General features: G+C 47.0%; 1 protein-coding gene across 5 annotated transcripts in view; it reads right to left on the bottom strand.

Moving 5' to 3' along the window:
* LOC125723499 (neuron navigator 2-like) overlaps positions 1-13,459 on the bottom strand; it is a 97,975-nt gene that overhangs the window by 27,206 nt on the left and 57,310 nt on the right. For all 5 annotated transcript variants that reach the window (XM_049000134.1, XM_049000133.1, XM_049000135.1 and 2 more), the window contains 2 exons: positions 4,119-4,248; positions 470-773 (listed from right to left, as the gene is read on the bottom strand). In XM_049000134.1, coding sequence (XP_048856091.1) covers positions 470-773; positions 4,119-4,248 — 434 coding nt within the window. The remainder of the gene's footprint in view (positions 1-469; positions 774-4,118; positions 4,249-13,459) is intronic.

A 13,459-nucleotide genomic window follows, 5' to 3' on the forward strand; every position in this document is an offset into this window, starting at 1 on the left:
AATGCAACATTCAATATAAGATAAACTGATATGTGGCACAGCAAAGTAACAATAAAATGTGGAGCAGTAGGTAGAATATACAGAACACCGCAGCAGTATTACAAATTTAGCAACTTGCTGTGGAGGAAGCAAGTGTACAACATTTCATGCCACAACCTCATACAAACAAGTAAGACCAGAAATGAAGTACCCGACCAAGATGGTATTTTCGCACTGCCCCATGGTGGAAATAACTTTTAGTCCGCCAGATTGACATAAACCACACGTGCAAGTATGAACAGCAGTGCCGCCTGCATAGTGACAACACGTGTAAGTGCATACACTGCATGTGTAGAGTATATCATCAGCAACCCGATCTCTCATTAAACAAGAGAAGCATCTTTTTGCTGGATGTGGAGATGTTTCAGCGCTCAGATTTCTAAATTGTTTTTGTGTTAAGGACACAGAAGCACCCCAGACGTGCACGTACCAGCCCCCTGTGCCTTGATCGCAGCAGAACCAGACGTGGGTGGGGTCTTGGTCCGGGGTGCTGTGATGCCCACCTGGGCCGTCATGCCGCGTCTCCACGAGCCCGTGTGGGAGATGCCGGCCATCTTGCGGCTGGACGTGCTCTTGTCGGACTCATCTGAGACATCGGAGGGGTTGCGCCGCCATTTAGATCCGGGATCAGTCTTAATGCCGCTGTCAGAGCCCCCATCTGACCGCTTGATATCGTCGCTGGACCACATCGAGTTGCACTCCACAACTGAGTGCTTCTCTGCATCCGTCTGTGGCTGTGGAACACAGAATCATCCTTCAGATTAACCTGCTAGCTTATTAAAATGCATGAGAAAAAATGAGGGCTAGGAAATGTATCACCTTAACACATAGCATTATTTTTAATAACGTGTTATTGCTTCTGTGATTGATTTGACATATGTATCATTTAAATATCCATCCATCCATCCATCCATCCATTTTCCAAACCGCTTTTCCTACTGGGTCACGGGGGGTCCGGAGCCTATCCCGGAAGCAATGGGTACGAGGCAGGGAACAACCCAGGATGGGGGCCAACCCATCGCAGGGCACACTCACACACCATTCACTCACACATGCACACCTACGGGCAATTTAGTAGCTCCAATTAGCCTCAGCATGTTTTTGGACTGTGGGGGGAAACTCGAGTACCCAGAGGAAACCCCACGACGACATGGGGAGAACATGCAAACTCCACACACATGTGAACCAGGCGGAGACTCGAACCCGGGTCCCAGAGGTGTGAGGCAACAGTGCTAACCACTGCACCACCATGCCGCCCCTAGTTGCATTTCATCGTAATTAAACAAATAAATCGGTAAGATTATCATATTTTTTTTATTCACAGCCCTAGAAAAAAACCCATTACTTCCGGTGAACCCAAACCTAGATGATTCAACTTCAGCCTGAGTAGTGCCTTGTTTCCACCAACACAGAGCCAGTGCTGGTGCTGGTTCCTGCTTGGTGCCTTTTGAGAACCTGCCGGCATTTCCACTTGTTACAAAAAAGACTGGACCACAGATGTTACATATGCAGAAGTGAGAGTAAAGTAAAGGTTCATATGAAGTCCATTTTTTTTGGATTTATTTTGATTTGTTTCAGATTGCAAGTTTTTATAAGCTGCAGAACTGAAGAAAAACTTCAGAGTATGACTCCTTGCGCTGTGTGTCTATTGCCTGTATCCACTTTTGTTTTCTTATAGGTTTCCACAGAATACAAAAAACAATGTAACATTATTCAGCCAATAAACTGGCAAGTTCTTCCACTACTGGCACCTGCGATATTAGACAAAACTATATCATTTATAGATTGGTTTTTCCATGCATGCAGAAGGTCTGGACAATAACCCATCCCACTTTCGCCGACGTTACGGTTCGAAATTCTGAGACCAGCTTCTCTGTGGTGCCATACTGGAGCTGTGTTTTCTGGCCTAGTTCCACGTTTGGAAAAAGTCCAGCACCACATTGGTGGAAACAAGAGAAGATGTGCAGGATATATCAATCATGAAGGCAGGCTTCACTATAGCACCTTTCGATGGTTTCTGGTAACTGCTCCTCGCTCACTGCATTACAGTTCGGGCACAAGGCTGGTGTTTCGCACACTGAGACTGCATGCCAGCCCAAACGGCATAAGCACGCCACCAGCTGTATGGTCATGAGAACCTCCTTACCTCTGTCTCCTTGCACACATCTGCACTTGGTATCCACAACCTCCACACAACAGTGACCAGCGATCACTCACTGGCTCACTAGTCACCCTTTTACGTGTTCTTTTTGACATACATTTACCTGAGGAAAAGGTTAATCTGTTCATTGACCTTGCATTTTGTAAAACTGTTCGCTAGAAAGCTGTTAAGTTTCGGTAAACCATTAACATTTTGTGACGACAAATGAACAAGCTTCCACACAAACAGGCACAAGAAGTTCTAAAGCTGACACAAGGACAGCCAGTGTAAACAAAGGCACAGTGAGCGAGATATCAGCAAACACGGCACTGCCGCTTACTGTGTCAGCTAGAAAGAAAGACTCTCAAAGACCGGACATAATGAGCTGCACAGACTGGGCTCTTACATGGGCCTCTAATTAACCAAAGAAACTTCCTTCAAGACAACTTTCATAATCTGGTAAAGGTCCCATTACAACACAGTTATTCTTTATTGCCCATTCAACAGACTTTAAAAAAATATGTACCGATGAAACAGTTAATCGATTTCTCATTTTATCAGCCCAAAAAAAATAAACGTATATAGTGCACTTGAGAGTCCGTGGGAATAATGCAGTTCTATAAAAGGCAACAGTTTTCACAGTGCCAAAAATGTGACTCTTGGCTTTGTAGAAAGGCTTTGGTGCCCAACTTCATTTGTTTCCATTCATTCCAGTTGCTGTCTGGCACGAGGGAAATACAGGCTCCACATAAAAGGGCCGTGAGGTACCTGTGACGTGCACATGGAGGCATAGAAACCATGCTGGCCAAAGTTCTGCACCCACTCACAGTGGCCTATCGCCAGACACACCAACCCTCATTAGGCTGCCATGGTGAAGTGTTCAGAGGCCCTTCAGGTAGACAAACATAGTCACTGTTCTAAGTTTCATCTGACTTCAAAAAGGCGATCAAGCAGAGGCCAAGCAAATGCTCCATGCTCAGGACAGACACCATGGGCTCCATTAGCAAAGACTGCCCTTCTGCCCCCACAAACATGGTTGTGAACCTGTGATGTTTGAGAACAACGTCAGCTCAGGCAGGCAAAATGTCTAAGATGAGGCGCAGAAGTTATCCTAAAAAAGTAAAGAGCTTTATAGTAAAGCCCCCAACCCTGCACTCCCCCCACCCCACCTCCAGGTATCAGTGATCTGAGAGCTCAGGTACATCTGATCACCATGTGGTGGCTCCAGTCTCCTCTAAATCTCATAAAGTTTCGGAACATGTTCAGAACTACCAGCATACTGAAACTGCCATAAAAGCTCCATAACCCACCACAGTAGCCAAAGAAAAGCACAAAAGAACTAGAATGAAAAGGGTTTTTACCATAACATTGCAATAAAACTCATCAGTTCCAGAACTATTGCTAATTGTTCACCATCAGTCGGCTCCTCTTCTTCAAAACAAACCAAACACCTGCAGCTGGACTTTCTGAACATCTGATTAGTTATGTGAGCTTAAGCAGTAAAAGTAAGAGAACTCCTTTTTTGGAGTTCTGTGCAAAATTACATGACTGTGTTGGTGCTCTGCTCATGTGCAGTGGTGATGTTATCAGAGCACTAGACTGGGAACAGGCTGAATGCAAACACAGTCTGTAAAACCCAAGAGAGCAGCGGTTTCTGCTTTTAAGGTATTAAAATGTCACCAGGAGTAAATGCTTTGTTTTAGCCTTGAATTAATGAGTATCGCACACCTGACTTTTAAATTTATCAGCCATGTAAAAATATTGGTTGAGACAACTATAATGTTTCTCTGAGTCTGACGTTGGTCACTTCCAGCTGTGCACGCAAAAGCAACAACATCTTGCCCATCAGATTTCCTGCTTTGGTCATGTTTGCCAGTACGGTTGCCACAGAAGGTAACACGCTCTGTGACAGTCTTGGGAAGAGCACAGCATTACTCACCTGTCCGTCTAAGGCCTTGCGCGTGGCAGCAGGCGTGTTGGCATAGGAGCTGATGGAGGAGCTGGTATTAATGTCATCGGTATCCACAGTGTCACTGATCCCACTGCTGACTGAGCTGCTGTCGTCCCAGCTGCAGAGAGAAGGACACATTCACATGATGTGGGGGTCCTTTAAAACCATAGGGCATCACCTCCTTCTCCACCAACCTGCTGACCCACCTCTGTGTGTGGGAGGTCAGCTTGGGAGGCTGTGCAATAACTTTGAACATGATGTTGCTGACAGCCTTTTGCCCCAATATCTGCCCTCCCAAACTGACAGTCCATGACACTGGTCATTCACAAAGAAAGGTTTTCACCAGGCAGGTCTTGAACTAGCAATGAAATGGAAGGATCCAAACCACAAAGTATATTAAAAACCATTAGGAGGAGTGAGGAACAGCCATTCCCATCCAATGTGCAATAACATGTTTCTTAACACATGTAGCCGCTAGCAAGACATTTTATAAGAGAGGCATAAAAAATGGTTCACTACTGAATCAGTCTTTCACAACCAGGATGGAATCTGCATTGCGCTTCCTGGATCTAAAGTTCGACCATTGGACAGATTCTACTCTCCAGTACCCCAGCATAGACCTTCCCAAGGAAGCCTTGGAGTGTGATCTACCTGAAGTTAAAGATTGGGACCACCACTCCAGCCTGCTAATCCAAAGGCACCAACTCCAACCTCTATTCAACGATGAAGAGGTTTTTCAGCCATGATAGCTCAACAACATCAAGAGCATCGAGCTTAGAAGGCCTCCTTCTTCAGCTTGATGGCTTCCTTTACTTCTAATGTTCACAAATGGGTACCGGGGTTGCCCCTATGACAACAACCTTCCAGACACCGCTCTGCACAGTCACCTCAGCAATGGAGGCACGGAACTTTGCCCATTTGGGCTCATTGTCTCCAGCCTCCCTAACAATGCAGGAGGAATTCTGCTAGAGGTGTGAGTTGAAGATCTTCTGGACAGGGGCCTCTGCCAGACACTCTCAGAACACGGTCTGCCAGGTATTTTTCCCGCCATCTGCTCCAATTCACTTCCACATATTCACCCATTTCCATTGATCTCTGTGCCTCGGTAGCAACCAGTCAGTCTATGCTGGTTGTTGGGGCTGGGGGGGGATATACTGTGAATAATTAACAACAGCTGCAGCTGAGCCGACCCCCACACACCTGCCGACAGCCAGGACGGCGGACTCCTTGACTCCAGCTTGTTGGGCGTAGCGGTAGCCTCCAATAGCCAATCAAACACCAAACATCTTCCCCTCATCCCCCATCTAATGGGCCATAAGGGTGCTTGCATGCCATCACAACCTAACCTCCAGTCTTATAGACTGGATGGATGAGGAGATGAGCTGTTTATATGGTGCTGACACCCAACCAGTGATACTGGTTTTTAACAAAAATAGGTGGGGGGGGGGGGGGGCAGGCTTATTTGGTCTGTTGCCGAACCTGAAGGGTGAATGCAAGGTGGGAGGATCAAACAGCCTACTGATTGTTGCCTGAATGTGGGATTAGTTAAAAACCGAGAAGTAAAAAGATCAATGGACTATCTGTGAGGCAGGAAATCGAGTGGCTTTGTAAACAGGGCATTAAAAAGGACACAGGAAGGCAAAGGGGGCAGCGTGGCTGAGCCTGCTGCTGGCTATGTTTAGTTCACACCACAATCGATTTGTTCTGGTAGATTAGCGCGACATGGAGAACTACTGGTGGGCGTGGTCTGTGAGCAACAGCAAGCTACCTGGACAGAAAAGAGGATAAAGGCTTTTTAACCAGAGTGGAAAATGGCATCATTGTGGGAAGAAATTAAACAAATAAGATAAAACTACAGAGATGAAAAGAGAATGGGCAGGAGCGGTGTGCTCTGTGTTCCAGTCCAGAACATGTCTTCTGTGAGCCTGGTGACTGAGGTAAAGCAGGCTGTCTGGCGGTGTGACAGACAGAGATTAAGAGAAAAATTTATGAGCCTTGGGCAAGGACCCAGCTCTTTCTAAAGCCTATCTGTGCACGAAAACTCAGCGGAGCACTACTTCGATGAACTAAAGACATGACCCTGAGTAAGACGCTAATGTTAAAAATAAATATAGCCAAGACAGTCTGAATACTTGAAGTCACTGCTGTCTCAGCAAACCAAAAGACACCAAAATGTCACTCATTTACCAGCAAAAGCATTTCAGAAATCAGAAAAAAACCCAGAAAGAATTACTGTATCCTCTCTATACTTCGCTGTAAAATAACCACAAACTTTTTGTAAGCAGCAATCATTACTTCCAGGGATTAATTCAAGACAAAATGAAAATTCCTCAGATATTCCCTGGGAGGGAAAATGAGCATCAGGTCATAGAAAGGCAATGTCAAAGGTTCCTATAGTTCACCCAGAGCCGATGAAGCCTGTCTAGGACTAAAAAAGTGTAGCCCTACCTGGGCCACTGTGCCGCTTGAGGAGGCCCTTCTCAGGCCGTGTCTTTGCCTGGCGCAGACCCCTGCTGCCACCACTCGCTCTGTTGGCGCTCCTCACTCACTGTGGGAATCGGCGGGAGAGCGAGGGCTAGGAGCAGATCGCCAGCAAGCCCGTAACCTGATCCCCATGCCGAGTTAACCAGCGCAGTGCTGGAGCTCTTAGGACGTATGCAGCACATAACTTATCGGCAAACGCAGATAATATAAAAACACAAATTTAAAAATCACAGAACTGCTCTTGATTCTAATAAAGCTCAAGCTTATGGGGCTCCTCTCTCTTTCTCATTGATCTGTAGCACTTCAGTCTGACTACAACCTGTCTGTTAACAACATCGGACACTCCAGAAAAAAAATTAATAAAATTTGGTCATTAAAATGTATAAATAATGTTAAATGACAGCAGTAATCAGCAATTCAGATAGGCAAGGTTTTGTTTACCTTCGTAGTCACAGAAGAAATTTTCAAAAAAATAGTTTGTAGCCCTGGTCAAGCTGCGTCCTCGGTGTGAAGGAGAACCAGGTCCACTAAAGGGATCTTTCATGGAAAATCAGGCAAGTATCGCAATGACGCTGCGACACAAAGATTCATTCTCATCATCTCCTCAGTTCCCTATTTATGACGACTGCCGTTACGTGAATCTGGAAGTGTGAAAAAGTTCCACTGGACAGCCTGCAGCACTCTACGACTCCTAATCGCATTATTTCGGTTTCTTGGTCCGACTAAGAGGAATTTGATTTAGTATGATTTCAGTCGGACTAACATGCTTACATATACTTTAAAAGTCTGGTTTTAGTCAGACTAACACAATAACTGGATTTTCTTAGTGTGTATGTAAACATAGTGAGTGTGTTTCTACAAATTACTGCATGGCCTGTAGTAAAACAATATTGAGGCCCATCTAACAGGCACAAGTGACCTGAATTGCCCTGACAAGCTCAAGGTGCTACTGGGTCGGCTCACATTGGGACATTTTACAGATTTGACCATTCAGATGAGATTCTCAGGACTGCAGGCTAATCTGCCCTATGAGGCGAGAGCTGAGAGCTCCTGGACAGCAGCAGTTGTCTGGTAAAGTCAAAATAAGCCAAGAAGACTGACTGGGAACACCTCCTGAATCAGTCCCTCTACACCACAGACAGTCCTATTTTCACTCACTTTATTAACCCAGAGTGTAAAGGGGGTGACCAGAGGCAGGGATGGCACCTGTACATTCAGCATACAGTCTTTGTCCCTCAACATCATGACACAATCTGGAATATATAAGCCGGCAGGAACCGGTTAACGTTACTGTTCAGCTAGCGACATGCTGCCCATCCCCCACCTGCGTGGCTGAAGCTTACACCTACATTCATCAGGGCAGGATAAACAAGAGTAACGGGCCTGTCGCTGCCTCCATGCCGACAGCTCCTCCTCCTCCTCTGGAAAGGGGGGGGGGGGGGTCCTCGCTTCCAAAAAGGAACAGTTGCGGGTTCCCCTCCAATGTGGGCACAGAAGGTCAGATTTTTATCCACACAGCTGCAGAACGAAGCAGCTACTGCTCCATTTCATCCCAAAATGTGAGGCTTCTGCCGTTACATTTTAGATCACGGGAAGGTAAAGGCATTTATTGTACATGTGCCCCCCCATACATATTCTCCTCAGAAGTGTGATTTATCACTGAATGCTTTCCACACACACAACAAAACATATTTACAATATTACGTAACTCTTTTGTTGCATAGTAATAACAAAAAGAAATCTGGGTCTATCAAAATGCATCACACTGGAGCCAGCTGCAGACCAGCGCATTTCCATGAATGCACCTCTTTGCCCTGTCCAGCAACCTTCAATTGGCCGCAGTCCCACACCTGCTATTCATTGTATCTTGCAGGCTCTGGGCCAATAGCAGCTCCTGCTGCAGACCACTGGGAAGCAGAAGGACCCAGCAGAATGCCCCATACAGCGAATGCCAAGCAAAGTCTGCATCATGTGAATCTCTAATCCACAGAAACAGCAGATCGAATAGTTTAATGGCAAGCAAGCACTTTAGTCAAAAAATAAAACTATAAAAACTAAAGAAGACTAAACTATATTAAGCTTTCATAAAAGCACAGCACTCAACACACAAACACAGAGAGGAGTAATTTGGTGTTGCCTGATCATCAGGAATATAAACATAGCAACACTAAGGCTGGTCGTTCAGAGGCAAACTGGGCTGCAACATAAAGGCAGCATATTTAGAGGACTGTGAGGATTTCTGCTCTCGGAGATGGCGAGCGCATTCCAGCACAGCCGTCCAGCGCCTGCGGTGTCACACGGCTTTTTCAAACCCAAAGAAATGACAGGGTCACAGCATCAGGAATTTGGCCCGGTGGCTCACCCTCACGGCTCCGTTTCTTGCTCAAAGTGAGTGTGTGGGGCTGGGATAAAAATAAAAAATAAAAAGTCTAATCTTATCTTTGTGTTTGTAGCCTGCGTGAGGAGGCGCATCGGAATGTGGCCTCTTAAGGTCCTGCCTTCAATTAGAGTGGAGAAGAAATCAGACAAAAGCATAAACGAACGCAGAGGAGCAGTGTCTGGTTTCTGATCAAAGGCAGAGATTGAGCATGGAGTGAAGCAGCAGAGCAGTATCAGGGCTCCCAGTGAAGGCAGCAGAGAGTCAGCCATCAGACTGATGGCAGCAGAGGAGAGTCAGTGTTCAGAGTGATGGCAGCAGAGCAGAGTCAGGGCTCCCAGTGATGGCAGCAGAGGAGAGTCAGCGTTCAGAGTGATGGCATCAGAGGAGAGTCAGCGCTCAGAGTTATGGCAGCAGAGGAGAGTCAGGACTCTGAGCAAAGGCAGCAGAGCAGAGTCAGCATTCAGAGTGATGTCAACAGAGAAGAGTCAGCGTTCAGAGTTATGGTATCAGAGGAGAGTCAACGCTCAGAGTTATGGCAGCAGAGGAGAGTCAGGGCTCTGAGCAAAGGCAGCAGAGCAGAGTCAGCGCTCAGAGTGATGGCAGCAGAGGAGAGTCAGCGCTCAGAGTTATGGCAGCAGAGGAGAGTCAGGGCTCTGAGCAAAGGCAACAGAGCAGAGTCAGTGCTCAGAGGATTGGCAGCAGAGGAGAGTCAGGGCTCTGAGCAAAGGCAGCAGAGCAGAGTCAGCATTCAGTACTGTATTTTGACAATGTTGGGAATTTGAGGTGAACTCACCAAAAGCTACTATTTTTGACTCTGAAATATGTTTATAAAACATATTTTTATCTATCGTTGTGCCTCTCTGACCAGCAGAATCTCAGTGCCAGGCCATGGGTGGAGGAGGCTGGTTATCGCTGTGCTTAGATCATGATGAACAGCTCTGTAGCATGATCTGTCTCCAGCCCTCCCCCCCAGGCAAACGCTAGCTTGTGTGTTGTGTCAACATGCTGGTCGTTAAAGCTGACCAAAGAGGAAAGCCCCAGATTTCCCTCCAAAATAGAACCTCTCGCACCAACTGCTGAGTCACCCCCCACCACACACACACAAACACAAACACACACACACACACACACACACACACACACACACTCCCAGAATGACAGCATTATAGCATTTGCAGTAGCAGCAGATGCTGGATCTCAGCGTTTGTGGCAAGATTGCACCCTGCACAAATCACCCAATCTCTGCATCACCTTAAAATCAACGTCAACAAAGGAGTCGTCGAGCATCCAACAGAGAATCATGGGAGAACAGACCTGGCACCCCAAGCTGTTCTGGCACAGCACTGGCTACAAGGTGTGGCCACAGCCAGCACTGTCCGTGGGATGTGGCCACTGAGGCCAGGGCGGGGGTGATAACTTCCCCAAAGAGGACTAAAATACTCCCTGCCCTAGGGAAAAACAAGGCTGGGGTGGGGGTTTGGTTCTCTGACTGAGACACCTTTAACCAGCCCCGGACAGGTGAACGAGGTCGCGGCTGCCACACAGACATTTAATTCCAGGCTAAAACTGTTTCTCCCAGTTCTTCTGTCACCTGGCCAAGAACAAGGGCTGTGGAACAACAGCTCACATAAAGCAGATTGAGTTTCTTCAGCCTGGTTGCTCTGACCTCTTTCTCACACCCTCCCACCCCCCCACACGACGCACTGAAGGATAAAAGGATAAGGTGGGGGAAACTGGCACTGCACGGCCTTCCAATTTGCCCCCGGCAGCTCCAGCACACCGTGAAGGAAGCCATCCGGCAGACACTGCGGGGACATGAGTCACGTCTGCGCTGGGCTGCAGGGAGCGAATCTGTGCTTCTGCTCGCCAGCGCCCCCCTTTGACGGGCATTTGCAAGGCTCTCTTTGCCCCTTCTCTAAGTTTAAATCCCCAGGGTTTAGCATGGGGCCGGAGGTGCCAAGAACGGCCTCTCTCTCCTTATTGTGGTGCAGGAATCCAGCTCACAGCCTGCGCTCCTAGGTCAGGAAAGGAGGAGGTCCTGGAGCTGGCAGGGAAGCTTGGGTTTCAGGCTCGGCATGTGGGTTCACTCGCCCCCGGAACGTCTCAGGATAGGCTCAGCTGGTGACGCACCAGAAACATGCAACAGCCACATATCCCATTGCACTTTTACATCCCAATCCTGGGTAGACTGTCCTAAGAGCAGAGAGCTTGAAATCAAACAGCAGGAGTGAAAATCAAAGGAGTCATCACAAGCAGTCTGACCTGACACAAAGAAGAAAGCTTTTGTGTGATTAAGTGAACGCAGGTGTGTGTCCATCTCCATTATGTCTCCCTTATGCCACTAGTGTCGTGTCAGTACTGGCTCTGACTGGTAGCCGGGACGCATTTCCACACACACGACAACGGGCATGTAACAGTTTTGAGTTTGTTAAGTAGCGCTTTTTGATAGAGAATGTTTAGGTTCATGATAAAATAAGCTCCCATTCACAATTTAGCATTAGTTGACACATTCTTTTTGACACATACAACGTGCATACAGTATGTCAAATGCAGCTCTGCTGAAGTTTACAGTGCGTTGTAGCCCCTCCCCACACTCTGACATCACGGGTTCACAGTTTCACAATGGCAATTCTGAGGTGCTGGGCCAGAGCCAGTTTTTCGGGTGCAGTACCAAGTGATCAGTGGTGGAAAAGCATGGAACCAGCTCCAAATTAGGCACCGGCACCAGCACTATGTTGGTGGCAAAGGGCTACGTGTGTGTTACTGTATCGCTGAACGGTCTGCAGAAGCCAAACCAAAGCAGGGTGTGACATACTGTCTCACACTACACAATAAAAAATAAACATTAGTTGCTTTACCAAGGTGGAGCCAGGCCCATTAGGACATTCTGTAGGCATTGGAGCAGCTCATTAGCCAAACTGAACCTCTCAGGGGGATCGTTGGGACTGTCCCTTCACCAGACAGCGCAGTGGGCAGAAGCCTTGCCCTGCTACACGAAGCCCTCACTTGTGCCATCGGGGGTAACCAGAGCTGTTAGCCAGAAGCAAGGCCCTTTAGCTGTGTACCGGTCAAAACAATCTCGGATTGCATTTCTGCACAGAGGACAGGAAGAGGTGGGTGCTCGGGATATAGAAATAAAGGATTTATTGCTTACAGATCTGGGTCACAGATAATGACAATAATCACTCACAGAACACAATGGTATAAAAGCACAGGCACCACGATGTGGTAGGTGAGTAAGGGGCATGCGAAGCTGCTTTTTAAACATGCCCTCTCCTGATGTCCCCAGAAGCGGCATATCATTGCCTTTTGAGGCAACATCAACGGCGCTGAAGGTGACAGCCGCAAACACAATGCTTAAACAGCTGCAATCTGCAAAATGCAGACTCTGGAGACAAAAGTCAGTGAGCCCCTAGTCCACATTCACTAGTACTGTGGTCCTGTCCTGGTTAAAAAGCAGCTCTTTGTGACCGGATAGACAAGAGTCGGTCCCACTGAACCCCTCTCAAACACATGCACCTATGCTGCGTTCCATTTGAACTCATAATTCATAAATTCCAAGTTCATAGTCGGAAATTTCAACTGGAACACCCCCTCAAGTCGGAATTCCAACTCATGAACTCGGAGGAATCAACACAACCCTGACCTCAGAATCTAAGATGGCTACGCCCTTTATCAACAGAAGTTAAAGCTGTAGTACTATACTGTTTATTAGCACTTACATCTTATTTGAAGCTCATTAAATCGGTCTTACACACAGTAGTGTCCAATCGCTATCTGTGGACATGTTGCTATGGTGTTTTATGCAAAAAATATCACGTAATGTGTTTTTATTCACTGATATTGCTAATAATGGCTAACAATTAACTGGGCTAGAACTGGGGACAGTTTCAGTATGCAGGACTTAAGGTAGTCTAAAGGCCATTTAAACTGGGGTAAAATAAATCTGACAAGTTAGCTGGGAAAGCTTTTTGAAACGGGTCCCTGGTATTGTTAAATGGCTTTCCAACTTGCTGTAGTGGAACGCTGTTAATTCGTACATAACGTTATTCCCAGTTCAGAGTTCACACCTCCAAGGTAAATGGAACGCAGCATTATGAACTCAAGGCCTGTCACATTCAGTACATTTTTCTAAGTTGAGTAACTTTATGTTATGGCTCGACTACACCATTTAATCAGACTACTGTCCTTGTCCCAATATACTTACATGGTAAGTACAGTTGCACCTCTGGGACCAGGGTTCGAGTCTCCACTTGGGTTACGTGTGTGTGGAGTTTGCATGTTCTCCCCATGTCGTCATGGGGTTTCCTCTGGGTACTCTGATTTCCCCCCACGGTCCGAAGACATGCTGAGGTTAATTGGAGTTACTAAATTGCATGTGTGAGTGCATGGTGTGTGAGTGTGCCCTGTGATGGACTGGCCCCCCATCTTGGGTAGTTCCTTGTCTCGTGTCCATAGCTTCCAG

This window comes from Brienomyrus brachyistius, unplaced genomic scaffold (genome assembly GCF_023856365.1).
Source record: "Brienomyrus brachyistius isolate T26 unplaced genomic scaffold, BBRACH_0.4 scaffold49, whole genome shotgun sequence".
In the NCBI taxonomy this organism is placed as follows: domain Eukaryota; kingdom Metazoa; phylum Chordata; class Actinopteri; order Osteoglossiformes; family Mormyridae; genus Brienomyrus; species Brienomyrus brachyistius.